The sequence below is a fragment of the Pollicipes pollicipes genome, unplaced genomic scaffold (assembly GCF_011947565.3).
Source record: "Pollicipes pollicipes isolate AB1234 unplaced genomic scaffold, Ppol_2.1 Scaffold_4002;HRSCAF=4701_pilon_pilon_pilon, whole genome shotgun sequence".
Classification (NCBI taxonomy): domain Eukaryota; kingdom Metazoa; phylum Arthropoda; class Thecostraca; order Pollicipedomorpha; family Pollicipedidae; genus Pollicipes; species Pollicipes pollicipes.
This window is the reverse complement of record NW_023596420.1, coordinates 24,699,664-24,719,083: the sequence shown is the minus strand read 5'-3', so window position 1 is coordinate 24,719,083 and position 19,420 is coordinate 24,699,664. Positions and strand designations below refer to the sequence as shown.

The window sequence follows — 19,420 nt, the reverse complement described above, 5'->3', positions numbered from 1 at the left end:
ACCTGAAGCTCTCCCTGGGGGTGACTCTCAGAAAAAGTTGCGTCCAGGTCTCCACATCAGGAACAGATTCCCCTATCTCCATACTGTCAATGTCAACGCTCGTCAGATGACAGGATTGTTTAGCGGACAGCGTTTGTGTGGGCCAAACGTGATGCATGAGTGAATAATGAACGACGATTCAAGGTCGATAATTCTTCAGTTTGCTTCGGACATTTGGCGCTAAAACGGCGGTCGCATGGGTGAGGGCTGACGAATTGTCACTCCCGAGCCGAGCCGGAAGAAGCATCAATGACTGAATTCCGAGGGTCAGCGGGGGCCTAACAGCGCTCCCGACGCAGAACGACAGCCCTGAACCTGTGAACATCTCGACCTTGCTCACGAGCGCGCTCCGATGATGATGAGACGAGGTGCATCACAAAGCCCTGGCCCGGCTCTGATTGGCACTTCCTTGGCGTTCGTATTCAGCGTGGTCTCGTTAGCCGCACCATACGGGCGTCTCCGGCGACTGGGCAGGCCTCTATTGGCGAGGCCGCAGCGCTGATGTCGCTGACATTGCTGCCAGAGGCACCGTGACAGGGATGGCGGGACGACAGACCGCGGGGCGGGACGAGGAACAATGCCGCAGGACGGTCTGCTGGATACGGTCGCCTCGCAGCTGGCTCAGCGCGGTCCGGCGAAACGGCAGACGGTGGCCAAACGTTCGCTTTCGTGGCAGGTTGGAGATAGACCCCGATTCTTGCTACCACTCAAGACCGGGTGCTACAATCCAACGCGCCTTGGGCGCCGCCTATTGCACACAGACCACGCGCCCGGCCCTGGTACCTTGTTAAATCAAATGGGCTTGTTAGCTTGTTGGGTAGCTCCAGGGCATTTAGGGTCGGCCTTTCCATGCATTAGTTTACGCTGACCGTTACAATTTATAGATGTTTCCAGCCGTTGATACCTCATGCTCTCCGTGTTGGTGCCATAGCACTCATGCCGCTACCGTCGGAGAAGCCCGCCCATTCGAGAGCAGGCTGAGTATTTTGTGGAGCAACAGCGCGCAGCTTATCCTACGGACACTCGGTTTAGTCGCCAATTATTCTGCACTTGCCGGTGTACAAGCATTCGTTTCCATGGCCCACACTTTTTTGCTGAACAGCTGCGGAAACAAAAACAGAAACATGACAATTTACAAGACAAAGAAAAAGACAAAAGCGATTTAACTCACTTGGGAATCTAGAAGAGGTGTGGCCGCCCTCCTGCCCCTGGTGACACCGAGCCTGGGTGTGCCTCAAGGAAAGGCCTGCACGTGGGACGCTGACGCTGCAAACGGACAGGTCAACGGTGGGTTACAGAAACACTCACATGCTAACTTTCAAGAGGATCGGAGAATAATTCCGGGCAGAAGGCAAAACGGGATGTGTTTGTCTCTTATTTGCCGTTAGGTACTGCTGTGGACTTTGTCAGCAGACCTGGCGAAGTCTGAGCGACGTGAGAGTGAAAAAGGTCATGACCTCAGACTGTTGACCTTTAGGGACTCGGACTCGAATCAGACGAATCGAGTCAGTTCACAAATTAATCGGAAAACTTCATCTGACAAATCGCTTGCAATCAAACTGGCAAATGTGGAAAACGGTGTTTGCAGACACCGGCCAATATTCAAGTGTTAGTCAATATAAATCACATACGGATTCAAAGATTTCAGAATCCCGAGATTCTGGTTAGCCTTGGTTCTCATTCAAGTTTTAATTGTGCTTTAAAGGCGCATTTTATAAGACAGTAGTAATTGCCATTATTTCTCCTAGAAAAAAAACTAGGAAAATTGAGAAATAAATGCCTCGATATTTCGGCCACATGCCTTTGCCGAAATGGAAATTCGCTTCTTAGCTATATGCACAATGCTCCTCGCAAATGCACTCAACGACGTACGTTATTAGGGTGTATTATTTGATGAAATAATCACCATGAAACAGATAGGTCAGCATCAGCACACGTAACTGTGCAAACATTGCTGCATATCTCTGGTTGTCATGAGCTGCGGGGACCAAATTCATTGCGGCTGTTTGCGGCTGGGTTGGCTGGGTTGAATGAGTTTGGGATATAGATCACACATCAGGCGCGGTATCATTCACTGAAACCCATAACGCTTATCAACACGTAATAAGCCTCCCTTCGTGTTGCTCGGCATGGCGTCGGGCAAGCTCTGACCTTCAACGTTGGAAAATAAGTCGTGTTAAGAGGCCAGCGCCATCAACTCGGGAAAACGAATCTCCACCAACTCAAACCTCCACGCACGCAAACATTCGCATTTCCGACTGTGACACGGTAAGCATCGGCAAACGCATAAAGGCACACCTCTGCTCTTCGTGTAAAGCGCCAAAATGCTCATGAGTATACTGCGCCGACGGAATGTGGTAAAAAACCATCGCGCAGATCAAGTGTGATGCTGTGCGTGAAGCCGTCGGCGGACGCTCTAGCGCCACGATCGACGGACGGGGCAGTGTATACGGCCGACGAGGCATGCACGGTGTGGAATGGGACAAACAAGACAAGCCGCACCGTACCACCGACCCTGCCTTGGCAACCGGGAGTAGCCGGCATTATCTGCTCGGGTCGCTGGCCACCAGGCTCCCCGTGAAAAAACAGATTTTTCATCGGGGTGCATGAAGGCGTGACCACGGTGTGCCACGCCACACCGCGGGAACGACAGGCGGCACGCGCAGCTACAAAACCCGCACCAACACGCTTCAAACGTGGGGTGGCCCACGTAGAACGCGTGGTCCACCCTCACCAGTATCGGCGGCAAAACGCGCGGTCCACCCACATCAGCAATGGGGGCCGAACGCGCGCCACACGCACCCACTGGGGCCGACCAGCGCCCATAAAGCTCAACGGCGACCCATACGCCCCCGCTGGGCCCGCGGCGACGCCGGACATCAGCGGGGGGTGGCGGCGGCACCGGCGCTGGAAACGGTTCTCCCGGCGTCTGTCTGAATCAGGAGTTCCAATAGCTCCCAGAGATGGCACGCGGATCACGGGCAACCAACAGCGGGTCTCGCGCGGGTCTTGTCACTGCAGAGGACTACGCCATCCTTATCTTCAATGCCTCTTCGTTTAAATGGTTGCATCAGCAGTATTCCTTCACACTATTCCCACCATCGGTGGCAGGTAGACATGATGACTCCTCACTGTGTGACACCGCCACAGCTGGTGCTCCATGAGACTTCCCACCCATTCTGAGCAGCTGATCCCACAAATTGTTCACTGATGAGCGTAATCAAATTCAGTTCAAAGATTACGGCAGCGCCAGATGCATGACGCCTGAACGCCGGTGGACTTGCGCCACCGTACCTGCGAGACCCAGCCGACCACAGCTTTTAGGCGTGGTGTTCTGGCGCTGAATATTCCACCCACCCCTGATGCTTGTCGTGTACGGGTAGGCATGGGGATGCGTCACTCGAGCTTCCAACAGTGCTTGATCTTAGTAATATCACGCGAAAAAGTTACGAAGGCCAACAAAGCAAGTGACGATAATTTGAGATCTTGTTAAAATTGACCGTCCCACTCCCGGCGTCATACTCAGCACGGCATACTCAGCCAGCCGGCATCACCAGCGCTGTCCCGTGCGCTCTCAGATCTCGTCGTCGCCAGTAACGTCCCAGCCGGACGTTCACACTGTGACTGTCCGATGCTATGAACCGAACTCGGGGACGGCCTGACAGGATGCTGGTGAAGGCTGTGGCGCCACCTAGCTGGCGGGAGTACACCCGCGGACCGTGGCCAGCACACACAAGCACGATGGAAGGGGGTAGACGACAGACGAGATCAAGCCCACCTGTCGCTGCCGCTTGCTCTGGAACACCAGCGGGATGGAGAGTCCGAGGCGCCCGTGGGCGCTGCCGATTAGCCCCCCCCCCCCCCCCGGACATGTTACACGCGGAGTAACGCGTCCCAGTCACTTAGATTAGCATGACACCATAGCGCGGCAGCACTCACTGGATTATGCGAATGTCAGCCCGACGCGGCGTTTGTATCTGTCCGGCATGGTTGGCATGCGGCGCGCAATCTGAACCTGCGCAGAGCAGCGTCATTGGCGGGTATTGGTGCTTCCGCACGCCCCAGCCTCCCCCGCCCGAGCGTTAATGTACCCAGCTGTAAGGGTGTTCAGATGTGTCCACTATGCTCCATTTGCTGGTACCATCGTGTGCATGTGCAGATTCCATCGCTTATGATCGGAAGTCTTTCAGAGCACATTGAAACTGGTGGCGTAATAGTACAACGAGGACGCTCTAGGCAGAGATGGTCAACCTTGATTTAGAAAAAGACGGCCCTTAACCATCACCTATATTTCGAAGGCCATCTGGGGTCCAAATGCCACAGCACAGCGCAGACGCATGTAGAAAATATATACGTAACAATATAACCCAACAAGCAGCATCAAAACAGAAGAGTGGGATTCTGGACGGTATCGTAAATCAGATCTTACCTGTATGAAACAACAGATGCCAACACGGCATTAATCTCAAACTTAAAATTCCACTCTCATCACGACCAGCCGCACGGGGAGGGAAGACACAATACACGTGGAAGACCGCTATTCCTGCCGGTCAGAACCACGGCAATTCGTTGCATCCGTTTAAACAGCCTAATCCCTATCCAAAATAGCTCTGTTTAACAATCCGAAAATCGCTAGCGCGTACAAAAATAGTTGTCTCGGTACTGATCGACCACCAGGCGTCACGCCCGCTGCGTGCCACCGATGACGTCACATGCGCAGCAGCCACTCCGACCAATCAGAGCTGAGCGTCGACGGGCGGGCCTGCGCGTCGGGCGTCGGGCGGCGAGGGGATCAGAACTCCCACGAGTCCATCCAGAGCAGGTGGCCGTAGCGGTGGCCCGGCTCCCGCTTCTCCGGCCCGCACATGCCGTACGTCAGCGGCAGGAACAGGTAGAAGCTGCCCGCAGGAAGGGGTGGCGCCGCGTCACCGACGGCACGCAGCAGCGCATCACCGCCAGCGGGGCGGCTTTAGCCCGCCACCCGCGGTAGTTGGGAACAACGCAAACACGTGCCCCGCGACACGCCACGGCATTAGTCACACATCTAGAGCTCCAAACATCCTAACACGTGCCACGCGACACGCCACGGCATTAGTCACACATCTAGAGCTCCAAACATCCTAACAAACACGTGCCTCGCGACACGCCACGGCATTAGTCACACATCTAGAGCTCCAAACATCCTAACAAACACGTGCCCCGCGACACGCCACAGCATTAGTCACACATCTAGAGCTCCAAACAACATAACAAACACGTTTGTACACATGCACGAAATGGCCAACAAGCAATATGTACACGATGAAAACATTTTCGATGTTCCCTTTGCTTACGTATCCACGACACGCTTAAACCCCGAAGTGCAAGCGGACTATAGGCACACCGTCTACTGTCATGGACTGACAAACGGCCCGACGTCCGTTGGGCGGGGGTGCGGCGGGCGCCCCGCACAGCGCTGCGTTACCTGTAGGCCAGGATGGCCATGTAGACAACAGAGAGCGCCATCCAGGCCTGGTCCACGCGCGAGGACGGCACCGCTCGAGGCAGGCTTTCCAGCAGATAGTTGACCAGCACGCCTGAGGCAGAGTGGGGCGTCAGGCGGGCGGAACGACCGAGCCCGCACCAGCCTGCAGCCAGGCCTGGCGCGCGATGAGACAGCGCGAGCAGACCTGCCGCCGGCGCTCCCCCCCCCCCCCCCCCCCTACTACCTCCCGAGCCGGGGGGCACCGACCGATTCCCGAGCCCGGGCACCAACACCGCCGCGCGATCCGGCCGCGCGGCGCGCGGGCCGACCACGGCGGAGGTCGCTGAGGCCCTCCACGTGCCGGCGCCGTCTGCCGCCCGCTCCGAACCACCCCCTCCCCCCGCCGGCGGCGCCGTCTGCCGCCCGCTCCGAACCAAGCCCCTCCCCCCGCCGGCGGCGCCGTCTGCCGCCCGCTCTGACCGAGCCCCTCCCCCTGCCGGCGGCGCCGTCTGCCGCCCGCTCTGACCGAGCCCCTCCCCCTGCCGGCGGCGCCGTCTGCCGCCCGCTCTGACCGAGCCCCTCCCCCTGCCGGCGGCGCCGTCTGCCGCCCGCTCTGACCGAGCCTCTCCTGCCGGCTCGCAGCCGACCAGCTCGCCGCTCGCGGCCAGCACGTGAAACGAGAGGACCCCCAGGCGGCACCCACCGGCGGCGGCCGACCAAAGCTCTCGCAGCCGGCGGTATCGCCACACCCGACCATCGCGGCGTCCGGCCAGCGGCTGGACCCTGCCGTCTCACTCACCCGACATCATGGAGATGAAGAGCTGCGCCGGGAAGTAGTGATGGTAGTACAGGATGCGGCCCATCCCGTAGAACGGGAAGTAGTGCAGAGCCCAGGCCAGCATCAGCCAGTTACAGGTGTACGTGAGGTTCGCTTTGCGCACTGCGACGTCCACAGGGAAACATCAGACCAGTGAAAGTGTGATTGTCAGAGACCACTCAACACACAAATGCATATAGATTGCAATACCGAACAGCACATCTCCAGCAAATGCCACCATTCGCAGGAGCATCTGTGCCTCATATAGCTCGGGTATGGCTATACGGCCACATGACCCGCATCCATGAATAACAAGCAGATCCCCAGTTTTTTCTGACCCATTCCGCCCACCACTACACGTCCCCGGGTACCGGCGCTAAGACAACGGGCCGGGGCGCAGACGGGATCCACGGCTGGAGAGCGGCGCTACTTACGCCGGCGCACACGCACGTACCTCTTTCCTGGGCCGACTCGCGCACGCCGCGCGACGAGCAGACAAAGTTCCACACGTAGATGACGGCGTAGAGCGCGATGAAGCCCAGGTTGGCCCACCAGATGACGGGGTTGCCCATCATGTAGATGCGGATCTCGTTCTCCTTGTGCGGCCCCGGCTCGCGGTTGTCGGGGTCGCCGATGCTGAACCACTGGCCCTGCGGGGCACACCGCGAGCTTACCTTCCCGACCTCCCCGCCCGGCATCGAGCCCCGGCTCAGGCCAAAAATCGCACACCGAGCTCGCAGCAGAGATACTCAGTGGAAAACACGGATACAACGTTAACGCGTGCTGCGTGATAGAGCGAGCCACTACATGACACAGATAGCACACGCCGTTCAGACCCACTGAACCCCCACCACATCCGCTCCGCAACTACCCGGCGCAGGGCCTCCGCCGCTGCCGCCGTCGCGTCCCGTCCGGGCCGCGAACGCGTGCCGTGCCGTGCCGTGCGGGCCGCCCGACTGACCTGGTAGTCGATGGGCCACTCCCAGGGTCGGGAGGTCACCTCGCCCTCCTTGGGCTTCAGGCCGGCGTTGCCCTGCAGCTGCACCATGTGCGCTTCGACGAACTTCTCCAGGAAGCTGGGCTGGTAGATGGAGAAGCTGACGTTCGGCACTGGCGGACAGCGGAGCCGACTCAGCAACCGCTCCGCCGCCTTGGCTCGGCGAGGGTGTAGCCTCGGCCAGCATCGCGGCCCACACGGCCCACACACGTGCCTCACGATCGGGAGGACGCTCCTGCTAAGCGTTACCAGACTACCACGGCTGACACCAAACTGACCAAGCATCGCTTACTAAAGGAACGAATAAGACCAGTCAGGGAATGTGGACGAGCAAAACCTCTCTGCGACTTCCGATCCGAGAAAATGCCGGAAAGGGCACAGCCACCACATGGCCAGGCTAGACGCTGGTCACTGGGGTGGCTCTGAGCACAGCTCCAAGCAGCAAGTGAGACAATGTAGCCAATGCTCGCTCAGTAATGCCATTTTAACTATTCCTCCTGGCCCCGTGGAGGTCGATTATTGTCCGCAGAAGTGCTCTAAAGTCATGATGACCTGAAGTTCAAGGCCTTTCTTGCTTACATCCACCCAGGGATATCTGTGACACACCAGCACGACGACGCGACGAGCCACCTCACTCCGACGGCCCTCCCCGCCACAGCCACTCACGCTTATCGAAATAGTTCTCTTCGAAGTTCCAGAGGGCGAAGTCGGCGCGCGTGTTGGGGTTGCACGTGACCTCCATCTGCTCGAAGCCCCACTTGGGCAGCTGCTTGTTGTGCGAGTACAGTGCGCAGCCGACCATGTAGTGGATCAGCCGGAAGCGGTCCGTCACCACGTTGATCTCGTCGCCCTCCTTGCCGTCCACCAGCTCGATCCGCCAGACGTCGTTGCTGTCGCCCGTGCCGTTCTCGCCGTAGCCCGACACCTGGCGGTCAGGCGGGCAGGCACGCGCTAGATGCTGGCGCCACTGTGCCAGCTGGCGCACGGTCAACACATGCTACCAATACGGCGCTGCTTGTAATACTGGAATCTATTTCTGCACTTCCTGTGACGACCCTCTCTGGACACGAAGACCAAAGCTCAAGGCACACAATAACGAAATTAGGCGGAGAGCAGTTTGATTTACTTTGGTGACGGAGACTTCATTTCGGCAGCGTCGTCATCATTTACCGGAGACATGAGCTATTTACATTACGGTGTTCGGCTGCGCCCCAGTGAAACCGTCCTGCTGTGCGTATGAGCGACTGAGTGAGCAAGCGAGTGAGTGAGTGAGTGAGTGAGTGAGTGAGTGAGTGAGTGAGTGAGTGAGTGAGTGAGTGAGTGAGTGAGTGAGTGAGTGAGTGAGTGAGTGAGTGAGTGAGTGAGTGAGTGAGTGAGTGGTGAGAGTGAGTAAGTGAGTGAGTGAGTGAGTGAGTGAGTGAGTGAGAGGGGAGGGAGACTGACCTGGAAGTGCCGCCGGGTGACGGGAGCCGGGTGCCGGTGAGCGTGTAGGTTGCGGCCGGTGGACTCGTGCTCCAGACGGATCAGGTCGCCCGACAGCACCTTCTCCACCGGCGCGCTCGGCTCATCCTCATCGTCCGGGATGTCCTCGTTGTACTTCTTCACCAGCCTGCAAGCCGGGGCCATTACATTTCAGGGCGATAGCAATGTGTGCGGCCTTTGGCCACGACAATTATCAAGGTTCTGTTACGCACGTTTGACACGAGCCAGCAACAGTGCGCTAATGGTCCCCCGAGCCCGCCAGGGGCAACGGTATGAACGAACCCTCCGTATGATCCTCACTACGCTTTATCATACGTCGGAAGGTAGCCCAACAGGACGATACAGGCCGAGCCATCTCTGATAACACACTCAAATGCATATACGATATGTAAATAGCACACTCAATAAACGACACCTAGAGTACAGACATTATATACAAGCCACATAACGCATCTCCCTGCCACACCAGCGTCAAGACCGCTGAGTCGACCACCGCGGCACGACTTAAGCGGCCCGGCCCGAGGATCGGCGGCGGCAGGTCAGAGTCGACGTACCAGACGTTGTTGTAGTCCTTGTGTGAGTAGGTGGTGATCTGCTGCTGGACAGGGCCCACCTCCTGCTGGGTAGAGGTGCGGGTGCGAGTGCAGGTACGCGCCGGCCGTACGGTGGTTCTTGATCGTCACCGCCGCGCCGTAGCATATCTCCCTGGAACGGAGCAGCGCGCCCGGTCAGCACGACGGGTCGGCCCACCGGCCACCTGACGGGAGGGCCGTTCACTGCGGGGTGGCCGCCGGTCGGTCGGGGCGCCCAGTGCCCAGAGTCCCGCTGCAAAACAAACACGCAACTAAACAAGTACAGTTAGAGCATTACGAGACGGGCGGCTACGGACGGCCTAAAATTCAAACGCACACACAGTGCTGCCGCGGCGAAATCGATACCTAGTGCACAAAAGTACTCAGGCCGAGTCACTTCAGTCGAAAAACCGGTCAAAGACAACGTCAACGCGGCTGCTGCGACGGCAGCACAACAGCCGAGCGTGTGACACGAGCCAGAGCGCCGCTGCGGCCGGCTGCGCGGCGCGGTCGGCGCGCGCCTCCCACCTGGGCATGCTGGCGTTGTGCAGCGGGTTGCCCACCAGCTGAGACTGGAAGGCCGAGCCGTAGTGGCCGTCGCCGGGCCCGGAACGGGTCAGCACCGTGAAGTGAATGTGATAGGCCAGCATGTAGAGCAGCGTGGGCACGACGATCAGGCAGAGCACGCGCGCCACGAAGTGACGCACTGTGTAGCCGATGGGCCGCGACAGGTCGCCCAGGATGTCCCACAGATCCTTGATGGTGTACAGGCCGACCAGCACCACGACGAACAGGCCGACGAACTTGACGGAGATGGCGCCGGCCAGCATGGCGCCCGTGAAGACCATCCAGCCCCACCAGGACGCGGCAAACGGACTGCAGGCGACGCAGACGCCGGTGTCAACGGAACCGACCGATACAATTCAGTCACGAGATCGACCGTGGCCACACGGACACAAGTCAGCCGAACAGAGGGGTGTCGGTCACATACCCGCGTGTACGGACCGTGGCAACACGACCGCGGCAACAGAGGAGTGTCGGTCACATACCCGCGTGTACGGACCGCAGCAACACAACCACGGCAACAGAGCAGTGTCAGTCACGTGCCTGGGCGTACGGACTCTGGCAACACGGACACGGGAACAGCGGTGTGTCGGCCACATGCCCGGGTGTACGGACCGCGGCGACAAGACCACGGTAACAGAGGAGCGCCGGTCACGTGCCTGGGTGTAAGGACCGTGGCAACACGACCACGGCAACAGAAGAGTGTCGGTCACGTGCCTGGGTGTAAGGACAATGGTAACACAGACACGGGAACACGGAGGTGTCAGTCACATACCCGGGTGTGCGGACTCTGGCAACACGGACACAGGAACAGAGGGGTGTCGGTCACATGCCCGGGTGTACGGACCGCGGCAACACGAACAGAACTCAAAGAAACACGCAAAAATACCGGGGAAACGTAATACGGGCACGTGTAAGCACCATCATCGGTGGTACGGTACTTAGAAGTATGCGAATGAAACAGGGGACGGCAGGCGGTGTGCGGGGACCAAATGAGGCGCCAGTCCTCGCTGGGGTGCAGAGCCCGAAAAAAATCGACTGGACGTAGCTACAGTGCTAGTGATAGCCACTAGTCTCGTCATCATGTCATCTCATTAGTAGCCCCAACATATCCAATGCGAAATGAGTGGGTCCAGCTAGCAGTTTTATCAAAATGATGACCACCCCGGCAACAATGGTGCTTCGTATGCTCTCATCACATAATCATACTGAGTATAGTAAGGTGGTCAAACTAAGAACAATGAGGACGTGATATGTTATAGTTTGCATATAACCAATCGTAGCCGCTTGAAACCATTTTAAAATCGTTCCCAGCGATTGCTCTCCAAGCATAATCCTCGGCTACTGCCGCACAAATCTAACAAATTAGCAGCTGAAAACTAAGAAGGCAACTAAAAGGATGTTGGTTCTCATCGTAGTAACACCACTCTGCCGTGCTACCGACGCCCCGCACACGACCCTACACAGTCCCAGCTGCGTCCCAGCCACGCCGCGGGGTGATACGTCGTCGCTCCGCCCGCGAGCGGCCGGCGCGCTGCCGGTGCGGCGCGGCCGGCCCGTGAGAGCCACGGACCGGGAACGGCTCTCACGCGCCGGACGGGCCTGGCGCCGCGTCACGCTCAGTCCCGGCGGCCGCCAGCGAAAGTGAGCGGCCGGGGGAGCCGGTCCGACCGGCCGGCGGCGGCGGCGGCGGCGGCCGGGGCCGGGGTCGCTCCGGCACCGCCGGCTGGAGAGGCGGCCCGGCCCGGCCCGGCCCGGCCCGGCCCGAGGTCGCCTCACACGGCCAGTTTCCCTGCACCGGCTGCGGAGTCCAGGGGCACACAGAACATGGATGATGCAATGCTGGTAATGCAATCTGAATAATTACAAGCATCACAAAGGGGGTGATTAAAAACTAACTTGAACATCAATTCACGCACAGATTGATGTGGAATTTGTATCCGACGCTACGGGACGGTGCCGCACCGTAACAGGTGCGACGTGGGCAGGATGCTGGCGGCACCGCTAACTCGTGGGGTTTGGGGGGATGGCCGATAGTGGTGCCAGGATTCCAGGACTGAGACATGGACGGCTGCTCCATAGAACACTGCATGTATCGTTCAATTAACGTAGCTTTATTTTTCCAGTGGATATGTTGCTCTTGGCAGTAACAGAAATCTGGACGTTAGCAAAGGGCAAGTCAGGTGGTCGACAATAAATCACCGTAACGAGCCTTACGAGATCGCATGGAAATGAGGGCGGACTGCACGGATCGCGTCTTGATATCTCTGGACGTTTCGACATCTACTTAAAACTGTGTGATAGTGGTTCGAACAAGAGCAACTCGCCTATCCCACCATGTCGGATTCTACAGCATGGCTCAATACAGCATCCGAGAATTCATCAAACTGGAGGAGAAACACGGCAGGATTAATGGGGTTCAGGGATGTGAAATATGTTGTGTTCTCACACCCCTTTCATGTATATTGATGCGTCCGCTTCTTAAGCAAGCGCATCTGTTCACGCTTGTCATCCATTCCAGCACCTGCGTTTGCGGTTTGCTGTGAATGCGTGCAGAACACAGGGTGCCGACCTGGTCGAACGATCAGTTTAAGAACGACATGAAAGAGCGGACACGTCAAAACCGCGAACAATTAATGGGCAACCGCTGCACAAATAAACACGTTGCCCCGTCCGCGCGGTTTTCTCGGGTGGCTTGGCACGTGGGAGATTATGAAGACCCCCACACAACTCGGCCAATCAACGAGACGTTAACTTCGCCGGGATGAACAAGTATAAGGCACGTGCCAGGCGGAGCGTGGTACGCAGCTGTTGCCATTTGTTCCTTTGTTTTGGGACCTGAAAGCCAAAAACATCCCCGCCTGACCCACCCAGTCCAACCAGTCAGCCCTAAGGCACGTGAGCGTTTCCCGGTGCCAGCACGTCTGCCCACGAGCCGGCGACCGGCGGCGTGCTCCCGGGGTGCGCCCCTCCAGCCGGCTGGCGGGCCAACTTTCCCTCCAGCGCGGCGTTCTTCGAGCGGTGGAGCGACCTGGCGCGGTCAGGCGGGGCCAGGCCGGCCCCGGTGGCCGCGCCCGGCCGGTCAGCCAGCAGCCGTGCCAGCCAGCGGTCAGCCGGCGACCGGCTGACCGCCGATCGGCAGCTGCCGCTGTCGGCGCCCCCGCTGACTCAAACACCCATCCCGTATTTATAGCCGGCGCGGCCGCTGGAACCGCGCGGGGCCAGCGCTGCTCTGACCACAGCCGCTGCCGGGGCGCGGTCTCGGTCACGGCCAGTCGCCGCCGCCGCCCCGCACACGCCCCAGCTGGAGCGCAGTGCCAGCGCCGACGACGGAGGCCTGCCGCTCGCGTCCCGTGAACCCACGACTCCCCGCCGCCGCCAGTGAGAGAGTGCCGCCCTCGTTCGATCGCCCAAGCGCCGGAGCGTCTCGCTCGCCTGCTGTCCACAGCGCGGCACGATGTTCGCCGCCGTCCTGTTCGCCGTGTCGGCAGTCGCGTTCGTCTATGTCACGTGGCAGCGACTCCGCCAGCAGCCGCCAGGTAAGTCTGCTGCGCCCTCCACACTGCTCCAGGCGGATCAGCACAGGACGTGATCCTACGCCGCAAGCTAGACACGGAACGCTAGTTTCCCGGGCTTACAGGGTTCGCCGTGCCTACTCGCGTTGATGTCGACAATTTTAAGTTCCACATTTTCAAAAGGAATAGACAATCAAAGCGTCTTCCGCAGAAAACTCAACGTCAGCGTCTGGCCTGGCGACTCCCTGCCTGTACTGCCCGGGCCAACTCCAGGACCGGGCAGCGTCTCTGTGCCACGACGCTGAACGGGACCCCGGCGGCCGTGGGGACGGCGTCGCCTGTCGCCGGCGGCACGTGTCACCCGCTCGCCGGCTGTTCCAGGTCCGTGGGGTCTGCCGGTGGTGGGCCACCTGCTCCAGATGGACCTGGCGGCGCCGCACGAGCCGCTGCTGCGCTGGGCGCGCCGCTACGGCGCCGTGTTCCAGGTGCGCATGGGCGCGCTGCCGATCGTGGCCGTCTCGGAGCCGGCGCTGCTGCGAGACCTTCTGGGCCGGGCCGAGGTGAGTGGCCGGCCCGACACTATCTCACGCCGTCGCCTGCTGGACGGCGCGCGCCGCGAGGGCATCACGCGCGCCGAAGGCGAGCTTTGGCACGAGGCGCGCCGTCTGCTGCTGCAGCAGCTGCAGGGGCTCGAGGACGCCGACAGCCAACTGCAGCGCTCAGTCCAGAAGATGGCCGACGACTTCGTCAACAACTTCGTGCGTAACAACGTGGGCCGCCAGGTGCAGCTGGGCCATGAGCTGCAGGCGGCCGTGGTCAACATCATTTGGGAACTGCTGACCGGCGAGCGGCTCGGCGTCGATGACACCGACGTCCAGGAGACGGTGGCCGCCGCCGGCCGCGTCATGCACCAGTGGCAGGTGGCGTCGCTGGCCGACGCGCTGCCCTGGGCCGAGCAGCTGGCACTGCTACTGCTGCCGCCCGACCTGCCGCGCGCGCTGGACGAGCAGGCCGAGCGGCTGGTGGAGCCGGCCGTGCGCCAGCACCGCGCCGCCCTGCAGCCCGACGCCGCGCCGCGCGACTACATCGACGCCTACCTACTGGAGATGCGGCGCCGGCCGCTGCTGCTGAGCGAGGCGCACCTGACCCACAGCGTGCTCGACATCCTGTTGCAGGGCAGCGAGCCCACCGTGGCCACGCTGGAGTGGGCCGTCTGCTTCCTGTGCTCGCGGCCGGACGTGCAGCGGCGCGTGCAGCTCGAGATCGACGCCACGGTCGGCCGAGCGCGGGCGCCACGCTGCGACGACCGCGCGCGCATGCCTTTCACCGAGGCCGTGCTGATGGAGACGCAGCGTCTGGGCGACGTGACGCCGCTGGGCCTGCCGCACACGGCCGCGCGCGACTTCAACCTGGCCGGCTACAAGGTGACGCGCGGCACGCAGGTCACGCCGCTGCTGCGCGCCGTGCACCTGGACGATCGGCTGTTCCCCGAGCCGCTGGCCTTCCGACCAGAGCGCTTCGTGAACGCCGCCGGCCGCCTGCTGCCCGCGGACGGCGTGATGCCGTTCCTGACCGGACGGCGCCGGTGCCCCGGCGAGGCGCTGGCCGCCGCCCAGCTCTTCATCTTCCTCACGGCCCTGCTGCAGCGCTTCAGTCTGCGCTTCCCCGAGGGGTTCCAGCACGACTTCAGCGTCAATCGCGACAACCTGCACGTGCTGCGGCCGCGGCCGTTCAAGTTCGTGCCCGAGCCGCGGGCTCAGGAGGCCGACGAGTAGACAGCGGCGGCCGACAGGGCCGCGCCGGCTGCACGCGCCGGAGCGACTCTCAACAGCCCCAGTTTGAGCTGGGGCTCCTTAGCTGATTCGACGGATATCAGCGCCAACAGGCCACCGAGACGTTGCCCGATGTTTTACTTTTGTGTATCGCCCCCCCCCCCTCTCCGCCCCCCCCCCCCCCCGCTTGCAGAACAGCATCCCCTTGCGCCCGTGCGCGCAGGAAGCCATGGTTAAGTAGGGGCGTGCATGCTAACAGCACACGACCAGCAGGAGCTGTGGTGACTTACTTGTGCCGCTGGTTGTAGAACTTGCTCTGGCCCATTGCTGATCCCATGATGAAAAACATGAGGATGGGGTCCAACAGAATGTACTGGTTCAAAGTGACCATGCCGTTGTCTGTAAAGAGATACACACGTTCCAGCCATCCGGGTGCTAATTCAATAGTGTGAAGAACAACATTTTCCCAAAAACTTGAAGCTGTCTGTGTTTTTGTGTACCGGCGTGCCATACACCTCTATGATCTTCGGTAAGCTACGTCGACAGACGTGAACACTTATCGCTTTTGACGGGGTCATTTGGGATGTTGCACACATGATTTGCAACTTTGTTAGTTTCCAACCCAGCTGCATGATAACACACCGTCCCTTGCTGCTCACAGTCACCTGATATCAACATGTTATTAAATACATGCTGCATCTGCTTGATTTTTCCTATTTTTGTCTGACGATGACTAATGCAACACAAACAGTATATGAGTGCTAGAATGATCAACCTGAGCATCAGATCCCACTAAACTGCAAGACCCAGGTTGGCCACCATCTCATACACTTTGAGGCGATCTGGACGAAGCTCGACTCAGGGGCACAGCCGGCATGAGCCTCACCGAACAGAATGGCGGCGGCGGCGAATGTGGCGGCTGGCAGTGCGTGCGTCAGCTCCCAGACCGTGACGAACGCCATCGGCACCAGAGAGGCACCCATCAGTGTGCAGCCCTGGCCACAGGTGAGCCCAGTCAGGCACGCTCAGTCGCATACATGGAGCACCATGTGCTGGCCACAAGTAACAGTGCTCAGCATTCATGATTGGTTCCAGGATCTTACTGACATTTGAGAAGTAACTACTTAAGAGCAGGTCTGCATAGCCCAATTCCATCACAAAATTGCACAGAAAAATGGCAGACAGAAGCCATCCACACCAAAACAGGATGCTATGAAAAATCATCATAAACAAAGCAGTAGCTGATTCTTCACAGCATTGCCTAAGGACAGTCATTCACAGCTGTCACACTTACCACTCTCATTCCCAAGTAATGGGTCTCATTAAATTTCTGGCCAGGTTTTTCAAATTCAAAAGTGCCATCATAACCAGTAAGGTAACCAAATCCAGCAATCAGCATCTGAAACAGAATTGGTATGCTGTGATTCAAACATAGGGGATGGGTAAAAATGTTAATGACTTCCAAGCTACATCTAGTATTGTATAAAATTGGAGAACTCAAAACATTTCCAAAACTAGCCATTTCCTTAACTTAACACTTGGAAACACACTCATAAGCAAAGACAAATGTAAAAAAGTTCATCATTACATCATTGGGACCCTGCTTGATAGGGCTATCCAGCTAACAAAGACATGAAACAGTCAATCCAATCCAGAGGATGACACCCCTAAATGTGCTTACCTTCCCAGTGGGTGGATGTACATCAAAGAAGAATGTCCTGTTTATGTACCAGCTGGCCATCTTCCCAAAATGGGTCTCATCCCACCTGCAGGGTTGGATGCAATAGGGTCAGATGATCAAGCACATCAAGGAAAACTAGCAAGAAAAAGTTATGAACATATAAATTGGAATAACAAATACAGGCAGGTTTACCAAAGCATTTGGTGAAACAGGAACCAGGAAATGCCCAAATGGAAACATCTTGTGATGCTAAGAACATTGTAGTGCTAACTGTCAGAATGTGGGTAAAATTGAACAAAGCACAGTCAAGTCATCAAAAGGCAAATGTACCACAAAATTAACAAATATGTAAACCCATCATGAGCCACCCATTGCAGTCAAAACTGGCACTGACACAACTTACGCAACATGGTCAGGTGAGTCAACCTTGTACAGTCTTGTTGCTAAAGTAAGGCACAGGACAAGTCCAAATGTAGTCCACCACGTCTGATCATCCTTGCTTTGCCTGAAAAAGTGCATGGGGTCTGCTGAATGCCCAGACACTGATACTGCAGCCAAGAACACATGAACTTGAAACTTCACACAAGATGCAGGAAGACAAGCCCATGATGGTGCTATGAAAGTTGCTGCGCCTCAATGCAATAATTTTCTTCATAAAAGGACCTTAAAATGATAGAGAATACCAGAACTTAGTATGACAAAATACCACAAACAGATCTGTCACCTTCTTCCATGAAAACTCCAATGTACAAACACAATAAAACATCTCATGTGATGGTTCATGCATAATCTAGACTGCAAAAATATGCACCACATCAAATCTGGCATAGAACCCACATCCCTGCAACAATGTCAGTGCACGCAAAAAGTAAATCCAAGAGCCTCGAATTTAGTGTGCAGTCATAACCAATTTCAACACAGAATGCCAGTGTTCCAAGAAATGATGATGTTTCAAAGCAATCTGAAGGAAATATACCCAAAAACCTTTTTAAAGAACAAATAATGTCAAAGCTCTATACAATTTGATGTGGCCCAAGTTTGAGGCAAAAGTACTTCAGCTTCAGCACACCAATATCACAGGAGCAGTCACCCAATGCCCTGCACATTGCATGGATACTTTGAGCCCAGGTGTTCAATGACATTATTCTTGATACTTGGACAACAATTGATGCCTATGAAAAAGGCCAGTGCGGAGCAGACCAATACATAGGTTGAAATGCCACTCCAAGTCCAGCTCATGACATTTAATGAGCTGTGTCTTTCCCTTTTTACGGATAGCTTTTGTTTCAAATCTTTATATGCTCCCCTTACCATTTGCAGTATTTGCAAGGATGCATCCAGAACTGTACAGTCCGAACAACAATAGGTTTGGGCACATGCGGTACACGTTAGAGCCACAGACAATTTGGGTCAAGCAACACCGCGCGTATCTTACCTGAACCTGTGTATCCACTTAGAAAAGCTGACAGGGTCATCATCCGAACTTTTCGTTCCTTTTTGCTTCATGTCAGCGCACTTTCAGCAATGTCACATACAACCACCCCCACACGCGCACCACACTCAGTCCCGCGCTGCGACAGGCGGCACACCGATGAAGGCCCTTGTGGAGAAAGTAGCCGGCAGATCGCCACGTATGCCTTCTTTTCGTCTCCAGAGGCGCTTCTTGATCACCACAAAACACCATCAGGATCAACGTCTATGAACATTTAATGACGTCAAATACAAGAAGTATCACTTTAATGAAGAGTCCTTGGTATGTTTGCGTTCACTTTATATTTTAATTATTCTTAAAAGTTATAAGAATGATTTAAAAAGTCTTATAATGAGCTTTATACAATAATGTAATAGCAGTGGTCACGATTTACTTACCAAGACACATTTTTGGTTTCCGTCAAAGCAGATGAGCTGAACAACGTGACCTTGAAAGTGAAAGGAGACGATCCTTTCGAGATGATATAAAAAGGATGGCAATTTCTCTTTTGCTAAAAAGCTCACTTTACGCCATTTTGTCAACGCGGTACGTGTCTCACGCATGGTGGCAGGCGACTTTTGATGGAATATCGGCTTGGCCAATGCGTGTTTGGTACTCAACTTTCTAATGCGACGGGGCGTTTGATTCCGGCGTCAACACACATCCGTGTGGCTGGTTGAATACACTTCACTCGGGGGGAGGGGGGGGGGGTAGTTTAACCACCTTGAGATCTCAAGAACTAAGATAATTATTATCGTACCCATAGCACCTTGTTCTTAACTCAATTTGTGCGACTCCTTTTTAATGTGTCAACGGAAAGGCCACTGGCTTTTGCTCGCCACGAATGAATGAACAAAGGCTGCATTACCTGCCACGGCCTGCACCTAGGACAAAGCGTGCGAAATTTCCGACATGCAACTAAAAAAAAAAACAGATGGTGACTGGGCGGTCGAAAAGGTGCCATTTCAACGCACGTACGTATTCGTATTCGTATTCAACGCGCGTATTCAACGTACAAAACCTGACAAAACATTCAAAACTGTCGA

The 19,420-nt window shown here is 57.0% G+C and overlaps 1 protein-coding gene across 1 annotated transcript; it reads right to left on the bottom strand.

Annotated features, from left to right (window-relative positions):
- Positions 1 to 4,312: 4,312 nt before the first annotated feature.
- On the bottom strand, positions 4,313 to 18,531 carry LOC119093620 (protein O-mannosyl-transferase 2-like). The gene is given in 16 exon segments (XM_037216601.1): positions 4,313 to 4,937; positions 5,504 to 5,615; positions 6,303 to 6,443; positions 6,775 to 6,970; positions 7,282 to 7,430; positions 7,984 to 8,242; positions 8,761 to 8,926; positions 9,354 to 9,418; positions 9,420 to 9,504; positions 9,900 to 10,247; positions 15,513 to 15,621; positions 16,109 to 16,217; positions 16,517 to 16,621; positions 16,904 to 16,988; positions 17,307 to 17,408; positions 18,339 to 18,531. Coding segments are annotated over 16 exon segments (2,208 nt in total). The 5' UTR covers positions 18,410 to 18,531; the 3' UTR covers positions 4,313 to 4,831.
- Positions 18,532 to 19,420: the final 889 nt, after the last annotated feature.